At 34.3% G+C, this 23,404-nt stretch overlaps 2 protein-coding genes across 2 annotated transcripts; one reads left to right on the plus strand and one right to left on the minus strand.

Moving 5' to 3' along the window:
- Window positions 1–922: 922 nt before the first annotated feature.
- On the plus strand, window positions 923–10,402 carry Sf3a1 (Splicing factor 3a subunit 1). Its single transcript, XM_023164826.2, has 13 exons — window positions 923–1,189; window positions 1,313–1,477; window positions 2,791–2,965; window positions 3,035–3,194; window positions 3,250–3,403; window positions 3,461–3,657; window positions 4,039–4,237; window positions 6,642–7,045; window positions 7,102–7,221; window positions 7,284–7,437; window positions 9,672–9,850; window positions 9,904–10,077; window positions 10,197–10,402. Exons 1-13 carry the CDS (start codon window positions 1,093–1,095, stop codon window positions 10,296–10,298), a joined length of 2,280 nt encoding a protein of 759 aa, XP_023020594.2. The 5' UTR covers window positions 923–1,092; the 3' UTR covers window positions 10,299–10,402.
- A 1,178-nt stretch (window positions 10,403–11,580) lies between these two features.
- Dus4 (Dihydrouridine synthase 4) lies at window positions 11,581–13,300 on the minus strand. Its single transcript, XM_023164829.2, has one exon. The coding sequence runs from the start codon at window positions 13,046–13,048 to the stop codon at window positions 11,834–11,836; it is 1,215 nt and encodes a 404-aa protein (XP_023020597.1). The 5' UTR covers window positions 13,049–13,300; the 3' UTR covers window positions 11,581–11,833.
- Window positions 13,301–23,404: the final 10,104 nt, after the last annotated feature.

The following is a 23,404-nucleotide window of genomic DNA, read 5'->3' on the forward strand; positions in this document are numbered from 1 at the left end:
TTATATTTTCTACAATATTAAAACATAACTTTAAATTTGCATGGATTTCAGGTCATGAACATATTAAGGGTAACGAAAAAGCTGATATATTAGCGAAAGTAGGTACCACTTTATATGTTCCATTGAGTATAAAAATTGACAAAAACAATTTCTTACCTCATTTGAAGAAAACAATAAATAATAGCTTTCATAACAAATGGCAAAATGATATAAGAGTTAAAGGAAAGATGTATTGTAAAATCCACCCAGACTTTCCTATGAAGCCATGGTATTGGAATATACTTGCCATGGACAAAAGACATATTTCCTGCATTATTCGTATGAAAACAGGCCATTGTTGGAGTAAATCACATTTGTACAGTATTGGAGTGGTTCCCGCCCCTTACTGCGAATGTGGTCGAATTGAAACTATTAACCATATTTTTTTAGAATGTCCTATTAATGTTATTCCTGAATACGATATATACCACAAATTTGTCACAGCAGGCATTACAGCTCCTTTGGATATGTTTATAGTACTAAGGAATTTAAATATCTCTATTATAAAAATAATAATTCACTTCATGAAACATTATAACATCAAATTGTAAAATGGGGGATGGGGGTACTGCTATTCTGTCTCTCACCTTTTTATAGACCCTTTGTTTGTGTTCCTTGTACCTTTTCCAACGACCTACCTTTTCGTACAAAAGAAGACATATGATAGACCGTAATAGTGAGTCTCCAAAGTGATAAATAATTGTCCACACGAAAACTTCAGAGAAGTTAATACCAGACAAGTGATGTTACATATAGGGTACGGTATTGCTTCGAGCAAGTCAGACTGTACCTCCCGACGAAGCTCCTATTATATTATGGCGCACTGGTCAAATGCGCCGGATTAAGGAAGCAATGACCATAAGAAGCAGAAGAAGAAGAAGAAGAAGAAACAGTACTGACTGAGAACCAGAACAAACGTAGAGAAAACTTTGTGACTTTTGCTATGTTTGCTACTAATAGTGTCTGCTTTTCTGACAGAAAGTTCTGAGACTAATTTGATTCTACTTGAATATCGAATCATCAAGAAATCTACTTTGAATAATTCTATAAAAAATGCCACCCTTAGAGGTGACACCAAATAGTAATAATGAAGAACCAGGCCCAATAAATCCTGTAGTGGGTATAATTTATCCACCACCAGAAGTGAGAAGTATCCTTTTCTTAATGCAACTCATATCCTATATTTTTAGAATTCTTTACAGCTCATATGTTTATTCCAAGTAAGTGTATTGAACTACAAGAAAAAGTGTATTTTCCTGACAAAAATGCTAAGATATTGTTGACAAAACTGCAAGTTTTGTGGCAAGAAATGGACCAGAATTTGAGGCACGTATTCGACAGAACGAACTTGGAAATCCCAAATTCAATTTCTTGAACACTGGAGACCCTTACCATGCTTACTATCAACATAAAGTTAAGGACTTTCGAGAGGGAAAAGGTATGTGAATTGTGAAACATTTAGAATTTATAGCTTCAGCAAGTAACTCGCTTATTTAGCCTGTAAGATGAAGCCAGTCTACTTTCCTATTAAGAACGACAGTATATTAAGTCTTTTTGTTGTTCAATTAAAAAACTTGGATTCAATAAAGAACACAAAACTTTTTGTAGATGTTAGGAGATATGGTTTAAAAAGAAAAATATCTTCAATTATGAAATAATTGTTTACCTTTAGTAAATTCAGTTGCTGGTAAATGAATTAGTTTTGAAACCAGTGAGGTCTACAGGTAGATTTTTTTTCTTTTGATAACGCGTAACATCAACTACTGTGTTGGGTAGTCTGATGTTTTGGGTTAGGCTATGTTAATAAATAGCATCGCTGCAGTTAGCTGGTCTGCCAGTCACCTAACTTAGCAGAATCACTCCACTTTCACCTTCATTGAGAGTTAGGTACACAATGACTGTGCCATTTCACCATTTACTAGTAGATTGCTTTCTAGAAATCAATTTTGAGAACTGGTCAAAATTTTTAAGTTAAGCATTTAATACATGGTCTTTGTTTTCATCAAATCTTCCTCTGGTAAAACCTCGTGTTATCAACAAAAATGAGCATTGGCAGCAGATAATAATAATAATTATTATTATTCTTCATTAATCACTTGGTAGACTAGGTTCGTATGATTCGTATGATTACATGAAAACTATGTATTTGAATATATAAAATTGATCAATAAATACAAACATACTGACCATCAGGCATGTAATAAAAATACCAACAAAAGACGAATTGACACACTTGTATGATTATGCTTTTCAAAGACATTACGTTGATTGAAAACATTCTGATGTTTTCAAATAGATCATTGATGCATCATAGAAATAGGGTTGGAGTCAATATGGAATGGGAATGACAAAAGTATGTATGGCTACCTGTAAAAACATTATTTGGGAGAGCTGAAGAACCAGATTTAATGTGTTTATTCCTTATAGTAATTTTTCATCAAAATAAGGAGTTATTGGTGAAAAATATCTACAATGACCTTAATAGGAACTGTTTCCAAAATTTTTATCTTAAAAAAAATCAGATCATATAAATATATAAAATTGAACACATTTTTTCCACTATGAAACCTACTTGATACAATACTACACTCATGATGATATTTAGCCAAATCTGAATATTCGGCTCCAAGGCCTTGAGTATCTTGATAAAATAGTCTACGAGAGCGAATTTCATACCTGATTAAATGTCCTTTGGAGTTTGATATAACCTATTTCATTATATAATTCAAAAAGTTGTATTTTTGATTTAAGGTCAAGAGCCTGCTGCTGGACTGAATCAGGCTATTTTGAAGCTATCTGTAACTTCAGCAGCTCAACAAAAACAACAAGAAATTTTGAAGCAAGTCGAGCAGCCTTTTGTACCAAAGGATCCTCCACCTGAATTTGAATTCATTGCTGATCCACCATCCATATCTGCTCTTGATCTGTGAGTTAAATTTTTAAATTTTCTTTAATGAGTGAATACAAAAAAAATGTGTAATGGTTTATCTTTTAGTGACATTGTGAAACTCACTGCACAATTCGTAGCAAGAAACGGAAGAGCATTTCTCACACAGTTGATGAATAGAGAACAACGAAACTTCCAGTTTGATTTTCTAAGGCCACAACATTCCTTATTTCAGTATTTCACGAAACTTTTGGAACAATATACCAAGGTAAAACATTTTTAAATTTTCTGATGAAAAATTTAGAAGATATGCATTTTCATAGGTACTCATCCCTCCAAAAAGTATGCAGCAACGTCTCCGTGATGAAGCTAAAAGTGCCAAATCAGTTCTAGAACAAGTAAAATATCGTGCAGAATGGTTAAAATATCAAGAAGCACAAAAGGCAAAGGAGGAGGAAATCTTGGAAAGAGAAAGAGGTGATATTTAGTGACAATTACTAGAAATTTTTAATTACTTCCTTTTATCTGTTGCAGTTGCTTACGCACAAATTGACTGGCATGACTTTGTTGTGGTAGAAACAGTTGATTACCAACCATTCGAAATAGGTAATTTTCCTCCTCCCACTACACCAGAAGAAGTAGGAGCACGGATTCTCATCCAAGAAAGGATTGAAGATGGTGAAGACATCGAAATGCAGCTTGAAAGTGATGAGGAAGAACCACCACCAGCGGTAGGTTGAAATTATACTCTGTTGTTTATCAGATGTTCTTCAATTTTTTTTTATAGAAATCCAGGTTATTTGCTTATTATGAATCTAATACTCACTAGGAGTGAGAATGAAATTCAAACATTTTTCGGTTTAAAAATATTTAAAAGTTGAATTGAAATATTTTTAGGAGTGATTAATTTTTGGGAAAGAAAGTTTTTGGCTTTCTACTACTCCATCTGATACAAAAAAAGGGATGAGAGAATCTTCCAAAGAAAGGAAGATTCTCTCATCCCTTTTTTTGTATCAGATGGAGCAGTAGAAAGCCAAAAACTTTCTTTCCCAAAAATTTAAAAGTTCTTTTTCATTTCACAAATATTTTTATGGAAATTTGTGCTGTTTCAGGACGAAGGACTAAGTACAATGCAAGACAAAACACATAGTCGTAAAGGACGTGATGATAATCGTATTCAGGATATGGAGGAGGAAAGTTCTGAAGAAGAAGATGAATCCTCACTTAAACCACCCCCACCTCCTTCTATTCAACCCCCTCTGCCACCTGCACCTGATAAGGTTTTAGTTAAGAAGTATGATCCTAAACAAGGTGAGATGATTTATAGTCTTTTCTACAGCTTGCTACATTCTAATCAAAAAATACTTTTTAATATCCTTTCAATCAAATATTCTGCAATCCACTTCAAAATGTTTTGAAGACAGCACCTAGTTTGGATTTATATTTGAAGGAACTATTCTCTAATTTGTTCATGTTGAAATTTGACTAAAACTGCAGAAATGTTTTACAGATCATGGGGATCCAAAGTTCTTATGGCCAAGCTTTACACATGCCCAAAAAAATTTAATATACATTTGTTCAGTAAGTTTGATTAATATGAATTGATATTCTGATTACTCTTAATAACTTTTTTTATTTAGTCATTAATTGAATAGTTCTGGCCTTGAAAACTTCTGTTCGGAATTTATTGAAGATCATTTTTGCAGATTTTCACCAAATTTAACTAGGAGCTGTTTCCTGTAAGATTAGTGTGTTGTCTATTTTTCTAAAAGATATTGTTAATTTTTATTATATTATCAATTTAGGAATTTGTCGCAAAGTTGAATCCAGTTTTGAAGGAGTGATCCCTGGGAAAAACATGATTTCATAAGTAGGTAAATTCAAAGCAAACAGCAGAGCGCCATTACATCACCGCTTAACGTTATAAAGAGGTAGAGATATGAAATGTTATATGCGAGGTGTGATTATATGCAGAGATTTCAACATAGACTTCACAGGAGAAAGCCATTCTAAAAAACAACTGTTAGACTTTTTGAAATGTATCATCTTACATTGCCATATGATGAACCAATACTTGTGGCAAATAAAAAAAATATCTAGGGTCTGGATTATAAAATTACTAACAATGATATGGGAGTATTGGATCACTTTGCACAAAGACTGATCTGGAATATAATAAATAAAATGGAAAATACAAAGTATATTTTCACATCGAGAATAAAATAATTTTCAATATCAGAATGCATATCACTGATAATTTCAGAAGACCAAGAAGAAAGTGTTGATGTCATGTTCAGTAACCTTTTCTCACATTTTGAATGGTGCTGCGATAAAGCAATACCCAAAAAAATGAAATAACTTGAAGAATCAAAATCAGAAAAGGGTCCATTCCAAAATGAACACCATGTGAATTTTAATAATTTAAAATAGGTGGAGGAATTGGCTGTGACAGCACACTTGTTTCGTCATTCCATTTGGATACCAGGACATCGGTAGCGGATGCACATCTTCACTGGCAGCAGGAGGTTGCATATCTTAATGAGGATTTTGAAGTAATTTCGAATTAGGGTGAAAATAATCGGATTCAATTCAATGCCACAAATACCCAGGCATCGGTTTTCCGATGCCGAATATAATAATGTCAGGTCAGACAATTTCACTTTCTACTTTGATAAGTTTATTGGGGTTTAAAATTGACACCAATATGTCTTGGCACAATCATGTCGCTGGAATTGCAAAGGCTGCTTCTCAAAAGCTTGGAACACTGTTCCGAACTGAAAAACTATACACACCTCAGCAACTTATGATGCTTTATAAAGCTCAGATCAGACAATCTTTGAAGTGTTGTTCTCATGTATGGAGCTCCGCCCCTAAACATACCCTGAGGCTGCTGGATTCCATCCAGAAAAGAGCCATCCGCCTGATTGGAGACGGGAACATCACTTGCAACCTTGATAGTCTGGAACATCGAAGAAAGGTTGGAGATTTGTCTCTCTTCTATAGATACTTTAACAGGAAGTGTTCAAGTGACTTGGCACATTTGATTCCACCAAGAGCGGTATGTATCAGAAATACACGATTGACTGTGGATTCAGTACACCTCAAACTTCACTGTTCAAGAATTCTTTCATTTGGAAAAATGCGTTTACGTGAAATGAACTTACTGAGAACGTTTTTCCAAATGGATTTAATCTCCAGCATTTAAATCCAATGTGAATTGCTACTTTCGCACAGGCACCGCTCTAACAGCGACTTGAGGATTTTCCTGTAGTGCTTGTGTTTTGTCTTTAAAACAAAATCTGATATTTTGATCAATCAATTGACGTTCATCTTATTGTACAAAGTGCACAAATATACAAGTATACAAAGTATATATATTGTGTTTGGTGTTTGGTACCAGTATTTTCAACCCATTGAGTTCAAAAATTTCATCCGAAGTGATGCGATGTGGCATTACACTTTATTTGTTTTATTGAAATTTCAGAATTGAATTTATGAAAAGTTGTTCCCAAATATATATATATATATATATATATATATATATATATATATATAAATTACAAGCCGATTCTTAGTGTGAATGTGATTTTTTTTAATAACCTTTAGAATGTTTGCTTTTACGAAGTGATTGATTATAAAAAAATTGTTATTGATCTGACAAATGATTACATAAAGGTTACTAAGTTGTCTTTATGATAAACCTTCTTTATTTCAGCTGTTAAGGTAACCAGACCAACTGTAGGCGATGACTACTTGGTATCGCCAATAACTGGTGAGAAGATTCCAGCCAGCAAAGTCCAGGAGCATATGCGTATAGGTCTCCTTGACCCTAGGTGGGTTGAACAACGTGATAAGCAAGTTATGGATAAAATGAATCAAGAAACAGTTTACGCAGCTGGTTCAGCAATCGATGCTTCATTGAAACTTCTGGCAGAAAGACGTACAGATATTTTTGGTGTTGGTGATGAGGAAACTGCAATTGGTAAGAAAATAGGAGAAGAAGATGTTAGGAAGGACGAGAAAGTAATTTGGGATGGACACACGAGTAGTGTGGAAACTGCTACTAGAGCTGCTAGAGCTAACATAACACTGGAAGAACAGATACACCAAATCCATAAGGTCAGCATCTTTATTATTCGAGAAGGTGTTTTAAAAATAATAATGTATTTTTTTAGGTAAAAGGATTACTCCCTGATGAAGAAAAAGAAAAAATTGGCCCCAAAAATATAGGGTCAAAATCTGGCAAGATCAACATTCAGAGTGTAATAACTACAAAACCACCAAATCAACCACCGGTATGCTTAGATGAATGCATTTTCTTTATTTTTATTTCATGATTTTGTATAAATAATTTCAGCCACCTAAGCCTCAGGTTTCTCTCATTCAGACGCAACCGGCTCCTCCAATGGCTATACCTGTACCTCCTCAACCTACTATGATGGCTACGCAACCACCAATAATGATGATGACTGCTCCTCCTATGCCACCAATGAGACCTCCTCCTATAATGAGTAAGTCTCTGCATTTAATAAAAAGAATTTTATGTCTTGAGAAGCAAGCAATTTGTTTGTGTTCAACATTGATCTTGTAGAATGTTGAAGGCAACACATCAACTAAAAATATTGTTTGAAATAGGAGAGAATTTAGGAGAGATCACTTTTTTATTAAAAGCATAACAACTATTTTCAAATGAATAATGACTTACAAGAAAATCACATTTTCCCATTGCGTTTGGATGGTAACTTTCATTAAGCACTTCTATCTTTGAATTTATGAATTACTGAATACTGAATTACACGAAAATACCTTTCTCTAATTCCGTTTGTACAACATTTGTCACACACACATACTTTTATTCAAATTCAAAGATAGAAGTGCTTAATAAAAGCTACTATAAAAACCCAATGGGAAAATGTGATTTTCATGTAAGTCATTGTTTATTTGAAAGTAGTTGTTTCGAAAGGGTTTTCACTTCTAGGTCGTGTTAGAAGGAAATTTTTGTGTGTGCTGTACATACATTTTTATTAAGTTTTCATTGTAGTAATTTTCTTCCTCTCTTTGGAAGCTTTTCACATTTCTTGTTTGATGATGGAAAAGTAGAAAGCCAAAAATCTTTTTTTCCAAAAAATTTATCTGAAAATATTCCCTTTTGGATTCAGTTGAATTTTATACAAGGATTTTTCTTCTTCTACTTGGGGTCTCGTCTGGCTTGTCCAATTCTCCCAGCCTCATGGGCTTATTGCGTTTTTTCTCATGTTTTTAATGACACTCATTCCAACAATCATATTCTCTGTACAAGTTTGTACAGGTCCTTTGCTGGATGCTCTTATTTTTCTGATCATAATTTGGATTGTCCATAATAATTGGTGTATGTTTCTCCGGAAACAAACTTGTTTTTATTTCCCCAGCAAATTTCAGCCAACTTCAACTTTCAGATTCAATAATTTGCCCTTTCTACATTTGCAGTGAAAGATGAAAATATCTTCAAAATCAACAAAAAAAAAACAATATATTCCGTATTTCCAAAGAAATTTGTCATAATAATAATAATCCAATCTTTATTATGAGTTACCAAAATTATGTTCAGAAGAATATGACATCCAGCTAGAGACTTGTACAAATCAGTACAGGGAACAAAGTAGTTGGAAAAGATGAAAAAAAAAAGTGATAAGCCCATGAGGCTGTAGTGTTTTTTGGAGATTTGGGAAAAATGAACAAGTCGGATAGCTCCTATTTACTGAAAGTATTATGATAATGTACCAAGTTAATAATAATAATACTTTATTTCCATTAAGACAATATAAAGTTTTATAGGAAACTGTCAACACAATAAAATAATTATACTAAATTCAGTTATAAAAATTTAATGAGGCGACAGTAAAAGAAGAAGAGACCTAGTAATTATTACAAAATTCGGCTTGTGTAAAATACAATTTTCTAACAGATATGCTATCAGTTTTGTTTAAAATTATACAGCTGCTTTGAAGCCTTCACATATTCAGAGAGATTATTGTGACTTTTTGGACCAATGTATTATGGCCCAGAATAAGTAACTTTTAATTTTGCAATTGGCACATGGAACTGGTTTTTGATTCTCATATCGTGCTGGTGAATACTCTTATTTAATGTTAAATTTGACTGATTTCCAAACACATTACACACATTTCAAATATATAAACTGATGCAAGAGTTAAAATATTATATTTTTTGAAATACTGCCTACAAGAATCTGAGAAATATTTGTCATCGTACAATGCGCTTTGGTTCTACGAATACATTTTGTGCTGAAGTTGACTCTCCCCAGAAACAAACACTGTACCTAATTCTAGAGTCTACATGAGCATAGTAAACTGAGCTCTAGTCAATACTGATCTTAAATTAATAAAAAAAAAGTTCAGAGGATTGAGTTTAGATATCAGATGTTGGCAATGACTATTCCAATTCAGGAATTCATCCAGATAAATACCTAAAAACTCAACACTACTATCATCAATTTTTTAAGATATGCTATTTACATTGAACTGGAGATTTTCTATTTTTTCTGGCGATTGTGAATACGAATGACCTGTTTTATCAGTGCTCATTAAAAAAAACTGCTTTTACTTCCTATTAATGAAAAAGAAATTGTAGAAGTTATAGGCATTCTTAAAAAAACATGCTCTAACTCACAATGTTTTTATATTGAAAACCACTGGCTGCACTGAAAAATGGACAACTTTATTCAAACAAATAACTTATTTTATAGTGGCAGCACCACCTCCTATGGCCAGCTTTGTTACTCCAATGCCTCCTCCTATGGGACAGCCAATGGGAATGCCAATGAAACATCCAAACGATGGTATGTTAGATGATGAACCAAGTAATAAAAAGTTGAGGAATGAAGATTCTCTTGTACCCGAAGAAGTATTCATTACAAGAAATCCAGTAAGATTTTGTGTAGTTGTATTGTGAGTTTCAGTTAAAATTGTTTTTTATAGGGTCCAGTGTCTATCAAGGTAACAATACCACTTTTGCCTGAGAAGTCTGAATGGAAATTAACCGGACAGGTGATGAGCCTCACATTACCCTTGGGAGAAAGTGTGGCTAATTTGAAGGCAAAGGTGCAGGAAGAAACAAATATGCCACCAGCTAAGCAGAAGTTGTTTTTCGATGTAAGTAGGAAAGTTTTCAAATAAAATCAATAATAATAATGATAATTCAGATATAATCAGACATTATCCTAGCAAAAAATCTTTGCAGTTAGTTATTTTTATTCAAACTTTTTTTTCAGGGAATGTTTTTCAAGGATTCTAATACTTTGGCATACTATAATGTTACACAGGGTGCAACGATTCAACTTCAAGTTAAGGAAAGAGGAGGCCGAAAAAAGTGAATATTTCATTTGAATTATATAGAAGATAATTGTAAAGAATTACATGTGTGTTATTCTTACTGATGTATGAAATGAGTTGTCCAGTAATAATAGTGTCCACAGTTTCAAGACTATTTTTTTATACCTAACTCAACTCTCTAACTCGAACTAAGAGAGAGTATTTTAAAATTCTGAAAGATTTGTACCTGATTTACTATATGTCAGATGTCAACGTTCGAAAATTCGGTATTCAATTGCCCTGTTGATAGTTTCAACGATATTGAAATTTTTTTTTGGAAATTTGAAATCAAATCAAAAAATCCCTCATCCGATTTTTCAAGAGTTGTTCTTCAAAACATATTGAAGGTCTAGTGATGTAGTAAAATATTTATCCAGATGTAATTTTATCAGTAGTCCTCTCTAGCAGCAATTATTGATATTTTCATTAATTGGTCCATGGATATCGTGTAAGAGGGTATCTAATCTTCAGAAACAAATTGATAGCATACCAATATTCAAATCAGATTTGCTAGAGCTGTTGAATAACTTTAGTAAATTTCCATATATTGTTGTCTCAGTAAGGGAATCATGAGTCAAATTTTTCTATTCTTTATTTTGGGAAAGTTTTTTATGCTAATTTGGAAATAACCTTCATATATGCAATGCATTAATTTACAGTAAAAATCAGGATTAGTTATTTTACACCCAATTTTTCTACGGTATTAATTAATTTAAATTTGGTTCATTTCAGTAGACATTTATCTCTTGAAATCAATTATTCATGTTTAACCGACTATTTTCAAATGTTCAATAATCACAGTAATGGTTTTCTACGTTGTCAAAAACAAAAGTATTTCACCATCGAGCAAAATTCATATTAGTTTATGATTGATTGAATTTGGTAACCAATAGTTTCATTATAGGTTTTAATTCGCACATAATTTTTTTAGCTAAAATCAATAAAACACAAATTTTCTGTTCATTGAAACATACAGATATGGAAAACTTTTCATGAAGAGGTAAAGTATGATCAGATGGAGATACATATAATTCTCTTGGCATTTTTGTTTATTTCTTTTTTTTTGGCTTATCGATATATCTGTGCTGCTAGATACACATCCCATAAAATCCCCAGTGATTGTGTTCAACTGTTTTTTTTCTAAAAAAAGGGATCTTGATATTTTTGAGAACAGAACAGATGGGAGTTATAACATATTCAGGTATGTTATAATTGATTTTCATCAAGTAGGTATCAGTCAATTCTCTAGCAGAGCCTAGCATATCATAAGGTAAAACAAATATCTAGTTTTACTAAACTTTATTTTCAATTGCAAACAACAAATTTAGGACATACTTAAGTGGAAAAAGAAAATAAATTAATGCAGTAAAATCTCTGGAAATTAATAAATTATGGATATAGTTATTAAAATATAAATACTAGTAAAATAATTTTTTTCTGCAAAATAGTCTTTCTATTTCTTTCAGCACTCTTAGTTTTTCTAAGACTGGAATAGCCTTTCATTAATTAATGTAAGACATGTAGAATTTGTCAGACTTTATCCATTTTCCAGAAATATTTCTGTCAAATCACAGTCTTCAGAAGAAATTTTACTGCTGAAATATTGACCATCAGAATTGTAACTGTTGCCAATATATTCTTGTTCTTCAGCTTCAGTTGGTTTCAATTCCTTATACATAAAATCTCTATCTGTATAATCCATATTCTGAGAAACAGTTTTTACAAACATTTCAGGCTCAAACAACATTGGTTTCAATCCAAAATATTCTTCTATAAACTGCAAAACACTACTGAATGTTTTCAAACTATTAAAAAAGTGTCTCTGCCGTTTGGGCAAAACTTTCTCCAACATAAAAACTAAATGATGATGAAAACACTGAAACGTCAGATTGTTAGGTTTTTCAGAGATAGTCAGTTTAGGTTTGGCTAATTCTTCTTGATAGCTCTGCATCGTCAATGTGCTGTTGTAACATATGTTCAACCAGTCTTGAATGCAATTTTTAGTTGTATAGCAAGTACCGCTGAATAAAGTAGGATTGGATAGGATTCCATTGGCTACCATTATTCCATCACAGCCGGTGTAGTCTTGTAACTCAAAACAATTTTCTAGAGATGTTACACCACCATTAGCTACTAAAGGAATTTTGCAAGAATCTTTTATTAACTTCAGACCTGATTTGTCAATTTGACCAGTAAGCTGATTTGTTGTACGAGCATGTACATTTAAAAAACTTATATGACACTTTTCCAATTGCCTGCATATTTCAACTGTCTCAGTTATATCACTCAAAAGTCTTATTTTGACGCTTACTGAAAATGGTGCTGGTATTCGGTTTCTACACTGCCTAACAAGATCATATATAAGCTCTGGTTTTTTCAACATTGCACAACCCAACTCTTGTTCCTTTGCCCAACTCTGGGGACACCCACAGTTTAGATCGACACCATTACAGTATGGCGATGCCAAATATGCCGCTCCAACAAAATCATGAGCAGTATTAGCTGCAAATTGAATAATTACTGGCGAATCTAATGCATTAGTTGTGAATTCGTTCTGTCTAGCTTTTTCACTGTGGCAAAATGAATCTGCTAAAATCATTGGGGTGAACATTAGGTCACAGTCATAACGTTTCACCAAGTTTCTGAATTGGAGTTTACTATATCTAACCATAGGGGCACAAACTTTCACGAGTTGTTTATCTTGGAATATGTCGAGGACGTTTATGTTCGTAACTGATGTTTTCATGGCCATAGCAACAGGTTTACACAAAAATCCTATTTTCTGTTTTTCACTTTTTGAGGTTATTAACACGTATTGAGGTTAAGTATCACGTCAGGGTTGCCAGAAGGAAATTATTTTTCGTGCCACATTAAGGATACGTCCAAAAAGTCACCAGAAATGTTCTGATGGTCGTCCGAAAATTATCACCAGTATGATGCCACTCAGATCCTGATTCAAAATGGATCAGGTTTTCCTACAAACTGAGAAACTTTTATAACATTGCTACGTTCATAATCAAAGCCAACCAACAGCTGACTAAGGAATTCTATGTTTCTTTATGGATTCTACAAGGGGATTCACTCAGCCCCAGTTTATGGATTTTTTTCCGCGATCGTGGCGCATGAGGAATACATGTAGACAGTCAGACTGACATAGTTATCTTACTGTACGCTGACGATCTAATTATACTAGGCGACTCACCGATTGATTTCTCTAGGAAACTAAAAATATTGAAGAATATTCTGACCTAAATGCGCTATCTGTCAATACCAACAAACCCAAAATAATGCGGTTTTCAAAAAGTGGATTCAAGAAAGTCTATAATTATCTTTTTCTCCTAAATGGCAATTAAATAGGAATTTTGTCCTTCAATTGTTCCATACATACAATTAGAACTATTACATAACTACGACTCTCTTAGTCGAAAGAGAACTGAGAATAACGCATAAAAATATTCACTATCATGTTGATTTGAATGAACTTTGTATGTTTTGTAACCTAACATTACCCCAAACATTGAAACATTTATTTTTCACCTGTCTCATCCTTAACTCTCTGAAACCTGACTGTCACTCACTGAGAGAAACTCTCACCGGGAGAAACTCTCACCATCACACTCTGTCCGAGGCCATAATTATTATAGTCAGTTCACGATGGAAGTAATGAGACTCCGATCTTTTATAATCAACGGATATATTGAACCTATAATGTATGTTAGATATTATTTATAGTTTCTTCTACTGACCAAAGAATGTATATAAACTTTCATGGCCGAAGATAACTGTGTGAAAGATATTTTTGGCCGTGGTCTGCAGGTGGTATGCCTGACGTTTCGTCTACTACTGCGTTATACATTATCAAAGGCGATGTAGTAACGGTTGCAGTGCCCGAGTTGTTACTCCCGTTGTTCCGAACGCAGTAACTACGATGCTAGTATTTGACTCTGGTTTTAAATTATTATTTGTGGGCGTGCCTAGGTTTCTCTTAATTGGATTACTCGATCTTGTTTGTGTACCGTTCATTGCCTCTTCTTTTCTATTGAAATTATCCCTGTGTTTCTGAATTCCTATTGCCTCTCTTGATGAAACTCAAAATTACTATTCAAGAGTAGGTATATAGAGAAGCAGTAGAAATTCAAAAACACAGGGATAATTCCAATACAAAAGAAGGGGCAATTAAATCTGGCTAACTGTCCTTGAAGGTACACAAACAAGGACAGGTAATCCAATTGAATGAAACCAAACCACGCTTAATGATAATAATATAAAACCGGAGTCAAATACCCAGCATCGTAGTTACTACGTTGGGAACAACGGAAACAAAAACTCAAGCGCCAACTCGGGCACTGTGACCGAATCATTATCGCCTTTGATAATATGTATCTCATTAGTAGACGAAACTTCAGGCATAAAAACCTGCAGATCACGGAAAAAAAACCCGGGAAATGAGTTTCACACAGTTTTTTCTACTATCATGAAACACTAATATTTCCTGAAAAAAAGATAGCATATGCAAGTTCAGGGTTTTTAATATAGGAGAGGGAATTGCAAAATAGAATACAGAAACTCTAAAGACAGGAGGAAAGTGGTGGCAAGTTGTAAATAAGGTTGACCTTGCTGATATAAGGAACCTATATAGTCACTATGTTCGCTAATGTTTACATTCTTATATTTTTATTGTTTTTGGGAGTCATCGGACTTATTGATTTCTTTCAAGTCACCAGAAAAAACTGCAGCCTCATGTGCTCATTGCATTTTATCTCCTCTTCGATGAAGCCCATTTCAACAATCTTGTTCCCTGTACTAGTCTGTGAAGTTCTTGTCGCATGTTTTTCACATGATGATGGTTGTCCATAGATTGATTGCCTCCTATGATCCTAGGCATTCACATAAAATATCAAGCTGTATTTGCCGCCCCCCCCTCTGTTTTGCTGTTCTTGGAAGCCATCTGATTTATTCATTTAATCCAACTCTCCGGTAAACACGCCCCATGTGTTAATAATTTTTTCCCCTCATCTGATGTTTCATGATATCCATTGCAACAATCTGGTTTTCTGTACTAGTTTGTACAGGTTATATGTTGGATGTCTGTCGTATTCTTTGGACATTATGTAGGTTGTCTATCTTTCCTCCTATGATCCAGTGGCTCATATTCTCATGAAATATGATGAGCTGTTTCTGTCTCTTTATTGTATTGTCTGCGTATCCGTTCTACATCATTTTTTTGTTCTGGTGTACTCTCTAATTGTTTTGAGCCGATTCCTGCTTTGTTGAAGCAGTTCTCTCCTCGACAGGTCTCCTCTTGTTCGTAGGATGTCGCTGGGTGTATCAGACTTGCCACTGGGCAACAGAAATGTTACCATTTTCTGGCTTCTTAGGACTTTCCCATGATGTCCTGCAAATGTCTCAAGGACAAAGTGGGTACGAGTAGGGAAATATTAAGGATCAAATTGTGCACGTTTGAGAACATTTTGTACTCAAGAAGATGAAACACATCATGCCTGGGATCTTCCTATTCTTACATGTGATATCTCATCGATATCTGGCATATAACATGGAATCACCCTACCATGTCTGAAAGTAGTTACTAGACATTAAATTGTCCTCGTATAATATTCTTGGTCTCGATCTCACATACCATACAGTCAGGGCATAGCCCTGACTCACATTCTAGCCTATATAAGAATATTGATCCCCTTATTTCGTTGAGGTCTCAAAATAATTCTTCTGCTTTTTCATTTCGCTCCTCTGTCTCTGGAATTATTTTATTATATTTTTTGGCTAACTGATATGCGATGACTGTAATTTCTTTAGTTAGCCCATAATTAGATGCTGTACATGTTAACAAATAGTCACTTCATATATTCTCCACCTCTTCTGTAAAAATTTGTCGGACTGTTACGACACATTTTTACAGGGTTCTCAAAATGACGACTTGGTCCGAATAATAATTCATATTTTCTAAATAAGATTTGAACACAAAAGATTAGCGCAACGCTTTGAGACGTGAATAATCATACAACTCAAGGAAAAATAACAGAATAATGCACATGTATCAAGAAACGATATAACTTCAGAAACTTACTTACTTTTCGTATTTTTTGTACGCAGTCGTTATAATCACGCAACCGCTTTTCGTGTGACGTACTAAGTCAAGTTGCGCGTCTATAAAATTAAGCAGTAAAAGTGCTAACTATTGTCGGCAGAGAGAAATAGTTTTTGTCACAATTCTAGGTCCCCCTATGTTTCATCGTGCAAGATACATTAAAATCAGGAATTCTTGGCTAAATTATTTTTTGTGGTTTGCTTTTTTATGAAATTGGTGGCCTTACTCGAATGAAAATCAACAAATTCAACTGCATGCTACTTTTTATCAATGATAATTATTTTCCAGGGCTAAATGCCTCATTATTAATGGAAACCTACTGATAATTATTCGGCAGTATCAACTCATAATACGCATCAGAGGAAGTTTACAGGATGCTTCTACGATTTACCGAATCATATTCAGTGCTTTTAAGTATTTCATTTCATGTTCAAAAAAGAATATTCCAAGATTATCACTTCAGTGTTATAAATATCATACATTTTTAAGAGGTATCATATTATGACCTAAAAATTTAGCATGGGCTTGCAATCTATTACTGGAGACCCGTCCCTACTTCGCATCGTCATATTTTCAATCAATTCATACAAAACTTTCTTGAATTACATATGCAGATTACTCCATCATCCACCGGTTGAAATACGTTTGTTTTTTTGAATTCAAGTTGGTTTAACTTAGAACATCTTGTTTCGACATAAAATTTTGCAGTATTTCTTCTTGAAGATTCTGATCATGGAGAACGTTGCCATGAGTTCTTTTCACTGTTCCAATCAATCTCTCCCAAGTTCCCCCCATGTGGGGTGAAGAAGGAGGGATAAACTTGCAGACATACAATTGAGTATACTGGAAAATTCTATGTTCTCGATGGCTTGATGTGTTTCCTTTGCTGCACTTCTTAGATTCATCCCATTATCGCAAAAAATAACGTGAGATTGTCTTCTTCTTGCAGCTATTCTCAATATTGCTTGAATGGTTGAGTCTCTATTGAGGCTATGGGCTTTTTTAAAAATGGATGGCTTTCTCTACAAGACAGGTGAACAGAACTCTCCACCTATTCTCTCTTTTTCTACCAATTTTTACAAAATTTCGTCTGAAGTAGTTCATTCCTGCATTGACAAATGGTCTGATTTCTCTTTCTGGTATTTGTCCGGCCATTGGTTAACTTCTTTCAATTCTGCATTTAAGGCATCTGAAGAATGCTGTTCGAACTGCTGCTCAGCTATGAATCACGCAGTATTTTTGTCTGAGTTCTTTCAGTACCAGTTCCATTCCTCGACGAATATATTTCTCATGATAATGCTGCATAAGTAATTTCGTGAAATAGTGCTTTTGACTCAGTATAGCTGGTGGACTAACATATCTTAACAACTCTTTCGACACATTCGTTCAGCCAGTCAGAACCATAATTCCATTTCTTAGTTCAGGACATAGACTGGCAAGCTTACTACTTCCACTTGAAGGTTTTCCATTCGTCAGGCAGCATATCTCTGAGGGAAAACTCTTTTGTTGTGCACACTGTACCCAAATTTCCTCAGCAAAATGTATTATTTCGTTTATTAAATTGGGTTCAAGTCTTTTCTTGTTTTTAGGAATGTTAATAAATGTCAAGCACCAAACTGTAGAACGAATCAATCTGGTAAACAATTTTCATAGTTCCTAATAAACAGATATGTTACAAATTTTTTTGCTTCAGTTCAACATCCAATCCACATGAATATTTAATGTTGTCTTTTTGGCACGGCTAAAGTTCATTGGACTGTCTGAGAAAGTGAGGCCTAGAAAACCATTGGTCTGAAATTATTTTCTCTCCTGGCTCCCATCTTGTTGCTTCATCTGCAATGTTATATTCAGTTGGAACCCAGTACCAATCTTCAACTTCCGTTCGATCATGTAATTCTTCTATTCGATGGGATACAAACGGTTTATAGTTTCTTCCATCACCTCTTATCCAGTTGAAAATGCATCTTGAGTCGGACCAAAAAATATTTGATTGATAGGAATGCCTAGTTCTTTTTTCATCAGCTGAAAAAGCTGACTTGCCATGACCGCCGTCTGATGTTCCAACCTGGGTATAGATAATGGTTTCAACCAGTGTTGCCAACTGGATGAGCTATAAAGTCGCTACACATGAATCAAAATTCCACCACACTGCTTCATATTCCGCTACGCTTGTATATCTGATGCAATCAGTTTGCGCATGCGTCCTCTTAAAAATTGAATACTATAGAACTTACAGTTTGTAGTTTATGTACCGTTCAGATACCACAAATCTGAACTGTAACTAATGTCAGGAATCAGGTTCATGCTAATTTTCAATCGCACAACTCAGTGGTACCTAATTTTCTAAATTTACAGCAGTTAATTTTTGAAAGCTGTCGTCTCGAACAAATATTTCTTAGTTTGAAATAATGATTTTGAAACATAAAAATAAATATCAATTTGTTCACGTACGTACCTATAGTCTCGCTGAGCTCATAAACGATCATTCGCTACAGGTCTAATCCATCCTTTCAAGTTGGCATCAGACGATGAATGATGAGAAAAAGTTCGTTTTCGAGACTTTTTGTATTTTTTTGAACATGTCCGGTTCCCGCCAATTTTAACTGCGGTAACTCTTTCGCTCGAGCTACAAACAGATTAGCTATCTTTCATTTCCACTGTAATTTGTTCCATATAATTCATAATACTCGAGACAGTCGATACCTACGATTATGGGGTCGACACTTTTAGTTCCAATATATTGGAGGTTATGTGGTTTATGATTGTAATGAAAATATCCAAAAATATTCTTCTTCTCTTTCATCATGTAATGGCCTCAGCTACTAAGACTATAACGTATTGACTGTACATTCAATTCTTAGCTGTCAGCTTCACGCTCTGTCCACCGCCCCTTCTTCTTCCATATTTTTTTCAATATTGATTATTTGTAGAAAGTTTCGCTACTTTATGTTCAAATCCGCTACGCCGCGTCCGTCGAGTAAATTCCGCTACGGTAGCAGAATTTCGCTACGGTTGGCAACTCTGATTTCAACGGAGCGACTCTAGTTTTGCCGAAATAAGGGAAACGTCGGTTTCTTCAGCTCCAACAACTCAAAGATATACTGCTGCAGCGAACGCCTTCTCACTGTCATCGCAAAATGTGTGAAGTTCGGTAGTTATAGCTGAAGGTATAAAGTAGCTGTAACATCTGGAAATTTTTATTTCAGAGATGTTCTCGATTTCTCTCATCCATTTTTCTAGGAAATCTGTAGGTCCATATATCCCTCATTAGAATATTTCCCCTCATAGTGAAGAGGTAGATCAAACCTAGCATATTAAAACCAGACATCAAAGATCTTAGAACGTTTCTTTCCGTAGGAGCCCGTTTGCAAATCTAAGATTTTTCGAATTTAAATGAAAAATTATTATTGTCAGCGTCCCACCACATGCCTTATATTCGATGTAAAGGAGTTTCGTCATTTTTCTTCGTTGATGCCAAAAGTAGTTCATCGGCAAGCATCATTCGAATTAATTGGGAAAGCGTCATCCAAGTTATTACCTCATAGCCAGCAATTATTAAGACTCTGCGTACCTACTTATACAGTCATTTGTAGAGTTTTCTCTTCTGTCTCTTTAGGATCCAGATGATCATCAACGTAAAACTTTTAATGATGGTTGTATTCACGTCTGAATCTGAGGTTTTCTTCGGAACGGAAAGACACCCCTTTCCGTTCTCTCATTTAGATTATTCTGACAAATTTGGGATTGTTTTACAGTGTCTCGTCCGAGATACTGATACACGAAAGAAAATGAATGTCAAACACATCAAATATTAATAGACACGTTCCCATGAAAAATATTAATTATTGGCAAGAGTCCCTGACCGATCAGAAAGCCCGACTGTCTCTCCATGAGGTTGAATATTTTCATATCACTTCAGTGGAACTATATTGGCTTCTATATTGTTGTTGAAAATCGTTGAAGGATAAAGGAAATTGAATTGCCAGCAGTGGAATTGAATTGCTGTTTTTGAGTTTTTCAATCAATCAATCAATCAATCATCAACAATATTCTATTTTAAGAATATATTTTTATTTGGAAAGTGTACAACCATATTATTATATTGAAAATAAAATATTAAGGTACATGAGAAACACAAATAATGGAAAGAATAAAAACATAAACATTAGACAGTATATTTTTATACGCATTATTCCGATTAAATTTTTTTCTTAGCGTTACAACTTCGAAAACATTCATCGACAATATCGGCATATCATGCTGGTTAGATCTGCTCTGCACTGATGAGAAGTAACACTCGAAAACTGCTCTGTAATCACTTCATATAGTCCAACTATTGAAGGTTAAATACAGCGATACTCTATAATTTCGACAAATAGCGCCGATTCACACAAACATTTGTATATAGTTTCTACTTACCTTTTACAAAGATGAGTAAATTCCGGATACAATTTTTTAATCAGAAAAGTTGTGAGTCACAATGAACCCTCGCAGGTTGAACCCCACCTCACTCTTTACATAAATAATGGTGGGTTTATGTTGTCTGTAGACCCAATACACACGAAGTAATAGCAAAAAACAACGCATTTTTCTGTGGAAACTAACAGATCTTTTTTTAAATGATTTAAAAAACCCTTCATTTTAATTTTTCATAAAAGTATCTAGTAGGCAGATATCTTGACAGATCAGCCACTTTTGGCACTATACCATGCTCAAGTAGCTTCCAGACTGAGACATGGCATATGTATGTGGGGGAACTCGACTTCGATATCAAATGTGGGAAGTCATCTTCAGTTCAATCAGGTTGGAGTCCAGCTCCCTTACCCTTTCAGCTGATTATTGTCGAGAAGGACCAACGAGTTCATGACTGAGGGGATGGCGGTATGAAGTCCTCAGACATCAGTACACCCTTCACGGGGTACCCCTACCTGGCTGGGGTGGGATGGATGAAAATGCTATTCGTCCGTTAACGATGGACATGAGGGAAATCTTGTTTTTCAAGCTCATTTTTGACTTTCTCTTGATCAGAGGATACAGACTTGCAATCCGACCCTCGATCCTAAATTTGACGTACATAATGTGCGGGTTTCAAATGAGCCTACGGTCTATTAGAAGGCCGAAGTACTTTACCCGCGCTTGCCAGCCATTTTTTTTCCAGAAATTCTTACTTTTCTGGCCGGAGAAGATAGCAATCTTCCCATGGTGATATCAAATGTATTCGTTGTGCAGAAGTATATTTTGAGAATAATGGTCAAAGCCTCAAAAAGGGCCTCTTGCAGAAGTTTATTTAGACAATTTAACATTTAAACTCTTGTCAGCATGTATATATTCGAATTGTCAATTTTTGTCTTGTAAAACAAACATAAATGTATCACCAATGAAATCATATATAGTAGGATTACTCGTCAAAAATATAACTTCCACATACAGTATTGTAAATATAAAGTTACTTCTAATTCACCTTATGTGAAGGGCTCAAATATCTTTAATAAGTTACCAAAAGACATTAAGGAGCTCAATAAAATTAATGAATTTACCCGAAATCTGAAAAAGTATTTAATTGATAGTTGTTTTTATAACCTAGATGAATTTTTTATATCATAAAATAGTTTTCTTTTGTATTGTATTTTATATTATGTGTTAATTTTTTAGAGTGTTTTTATATTGATACGGACACTGCGTTTTCATGTGTTCTTCATTGCTGGACAAATCTTATACATACTTAAATGTCAAACGGATAATCAATAAATAAAATAAAATAAACAAATTGCAAATTGGGCAAGTTATGACAAGAATTATGTTGATCCCTATTTTTTGTCTACAAAAAAGTGAACATCACTCCTTAAGTAACATCCCAATCGAAAATAACGATTACCACTTCTGAATTCACTTTCTTTATGTACTTGTAATATGTTCTAGACGTTTGACGAGTTTGTAGTGCTTATAGGTTTGGAAAATATGAGCTTGAAGTGAAAAGATCATTTTTGTAACCTTTCAAAAAATTGCCTTGCCTTCGAAATAGCTCAAAAAATTAAAAACTTGATATTTTCAGTTTCGAATAAGTCGAAAAACATTGACTTCCACAAAAACTTCATGGAACAAAAGTTGCTCAGAACTAGTAAATCTATCCGAACCAGGACTTTAATGAAACATTTTTCCATCTCAAAAAAGGGTAGCATCCATCTCTAGGGTGAAAACAGCCCACCTCACAGGGTCCACTTTGCCAAATTTTATTAATTTCAGTGCTGTTTGGCAAAACTATATTGGAAAATGGTCATTGACTGGACCAATTAATTTCAACGTGGTTCTGTTGATGAACAACAGAAAGCATGTACAGTTTTATCCCTAAGAAAATTTTCAAGAATATTTGACGTAACGTCCGTCGTGATGTAAGTGTTTGTTTTTCGGCAGTGTTCTGCCATATCCTCATCAGAAATATTAATTCAGTAATATGGTTCAAGGGCTCTGATTTATTGAGCCAAAGAATTAATGTATCCTCTGAAAATATGAAGAAATCACCACTTCTGTATATATGTATCCAGTGGTTGATGTTACCACGTGATTTTATAAAAACAGACAGAAAATTATCATTACTCTCATAAAAAGATTTGTCCTTCATTTCTCTGAAGAATTTTTTCAAAATTTTGCGGGAGGCCATGCATGCTTACTGCGCTTACTGCGCGGGGGCCTCCACAAAAGAGGGCTTCCCAGAGTAGAGATAGAAAAATATCCAAATTTCAGCAATTTGTTTTCCGAAGAGTCATTTTTCGCATTTTTACCAACAATACTTGCGCGAACATATTAATATTGTTCTTGAATATCAAAAACAATATATTCATATTTGTTCCATCCAATCCGTGAAATATCGATATATCAGTAAGGCCTAATTGCAATTTCTCATTTACTATCAATTTTTTATTTGATCGATTATCTAGGTGGCATTACTTTCTCGAAGTTGTGAAAGTTCGGTGTTCAATTCCACAATTCGAGAATTTCTCTCGC

This window comes from Leptinotarsa decemlineata, unplaced genomic scaffold, assembly GCF_025532065.1.
Source record: "Leptinotarsa decemlineata unplaced genomic scaffold, Ldec_3_MD MMD2_tig00000199_RagTag_RagTag, whole genome shotgun sequence".
Classification (NCBI taxonomy): domain Eukaryota; kingdom Metazoa; phylum Arthropoda; class Insecta; order Coleoptera; family Chrysomelidae; genus Leptinotarsa; species Leptinotarsa decemlineata.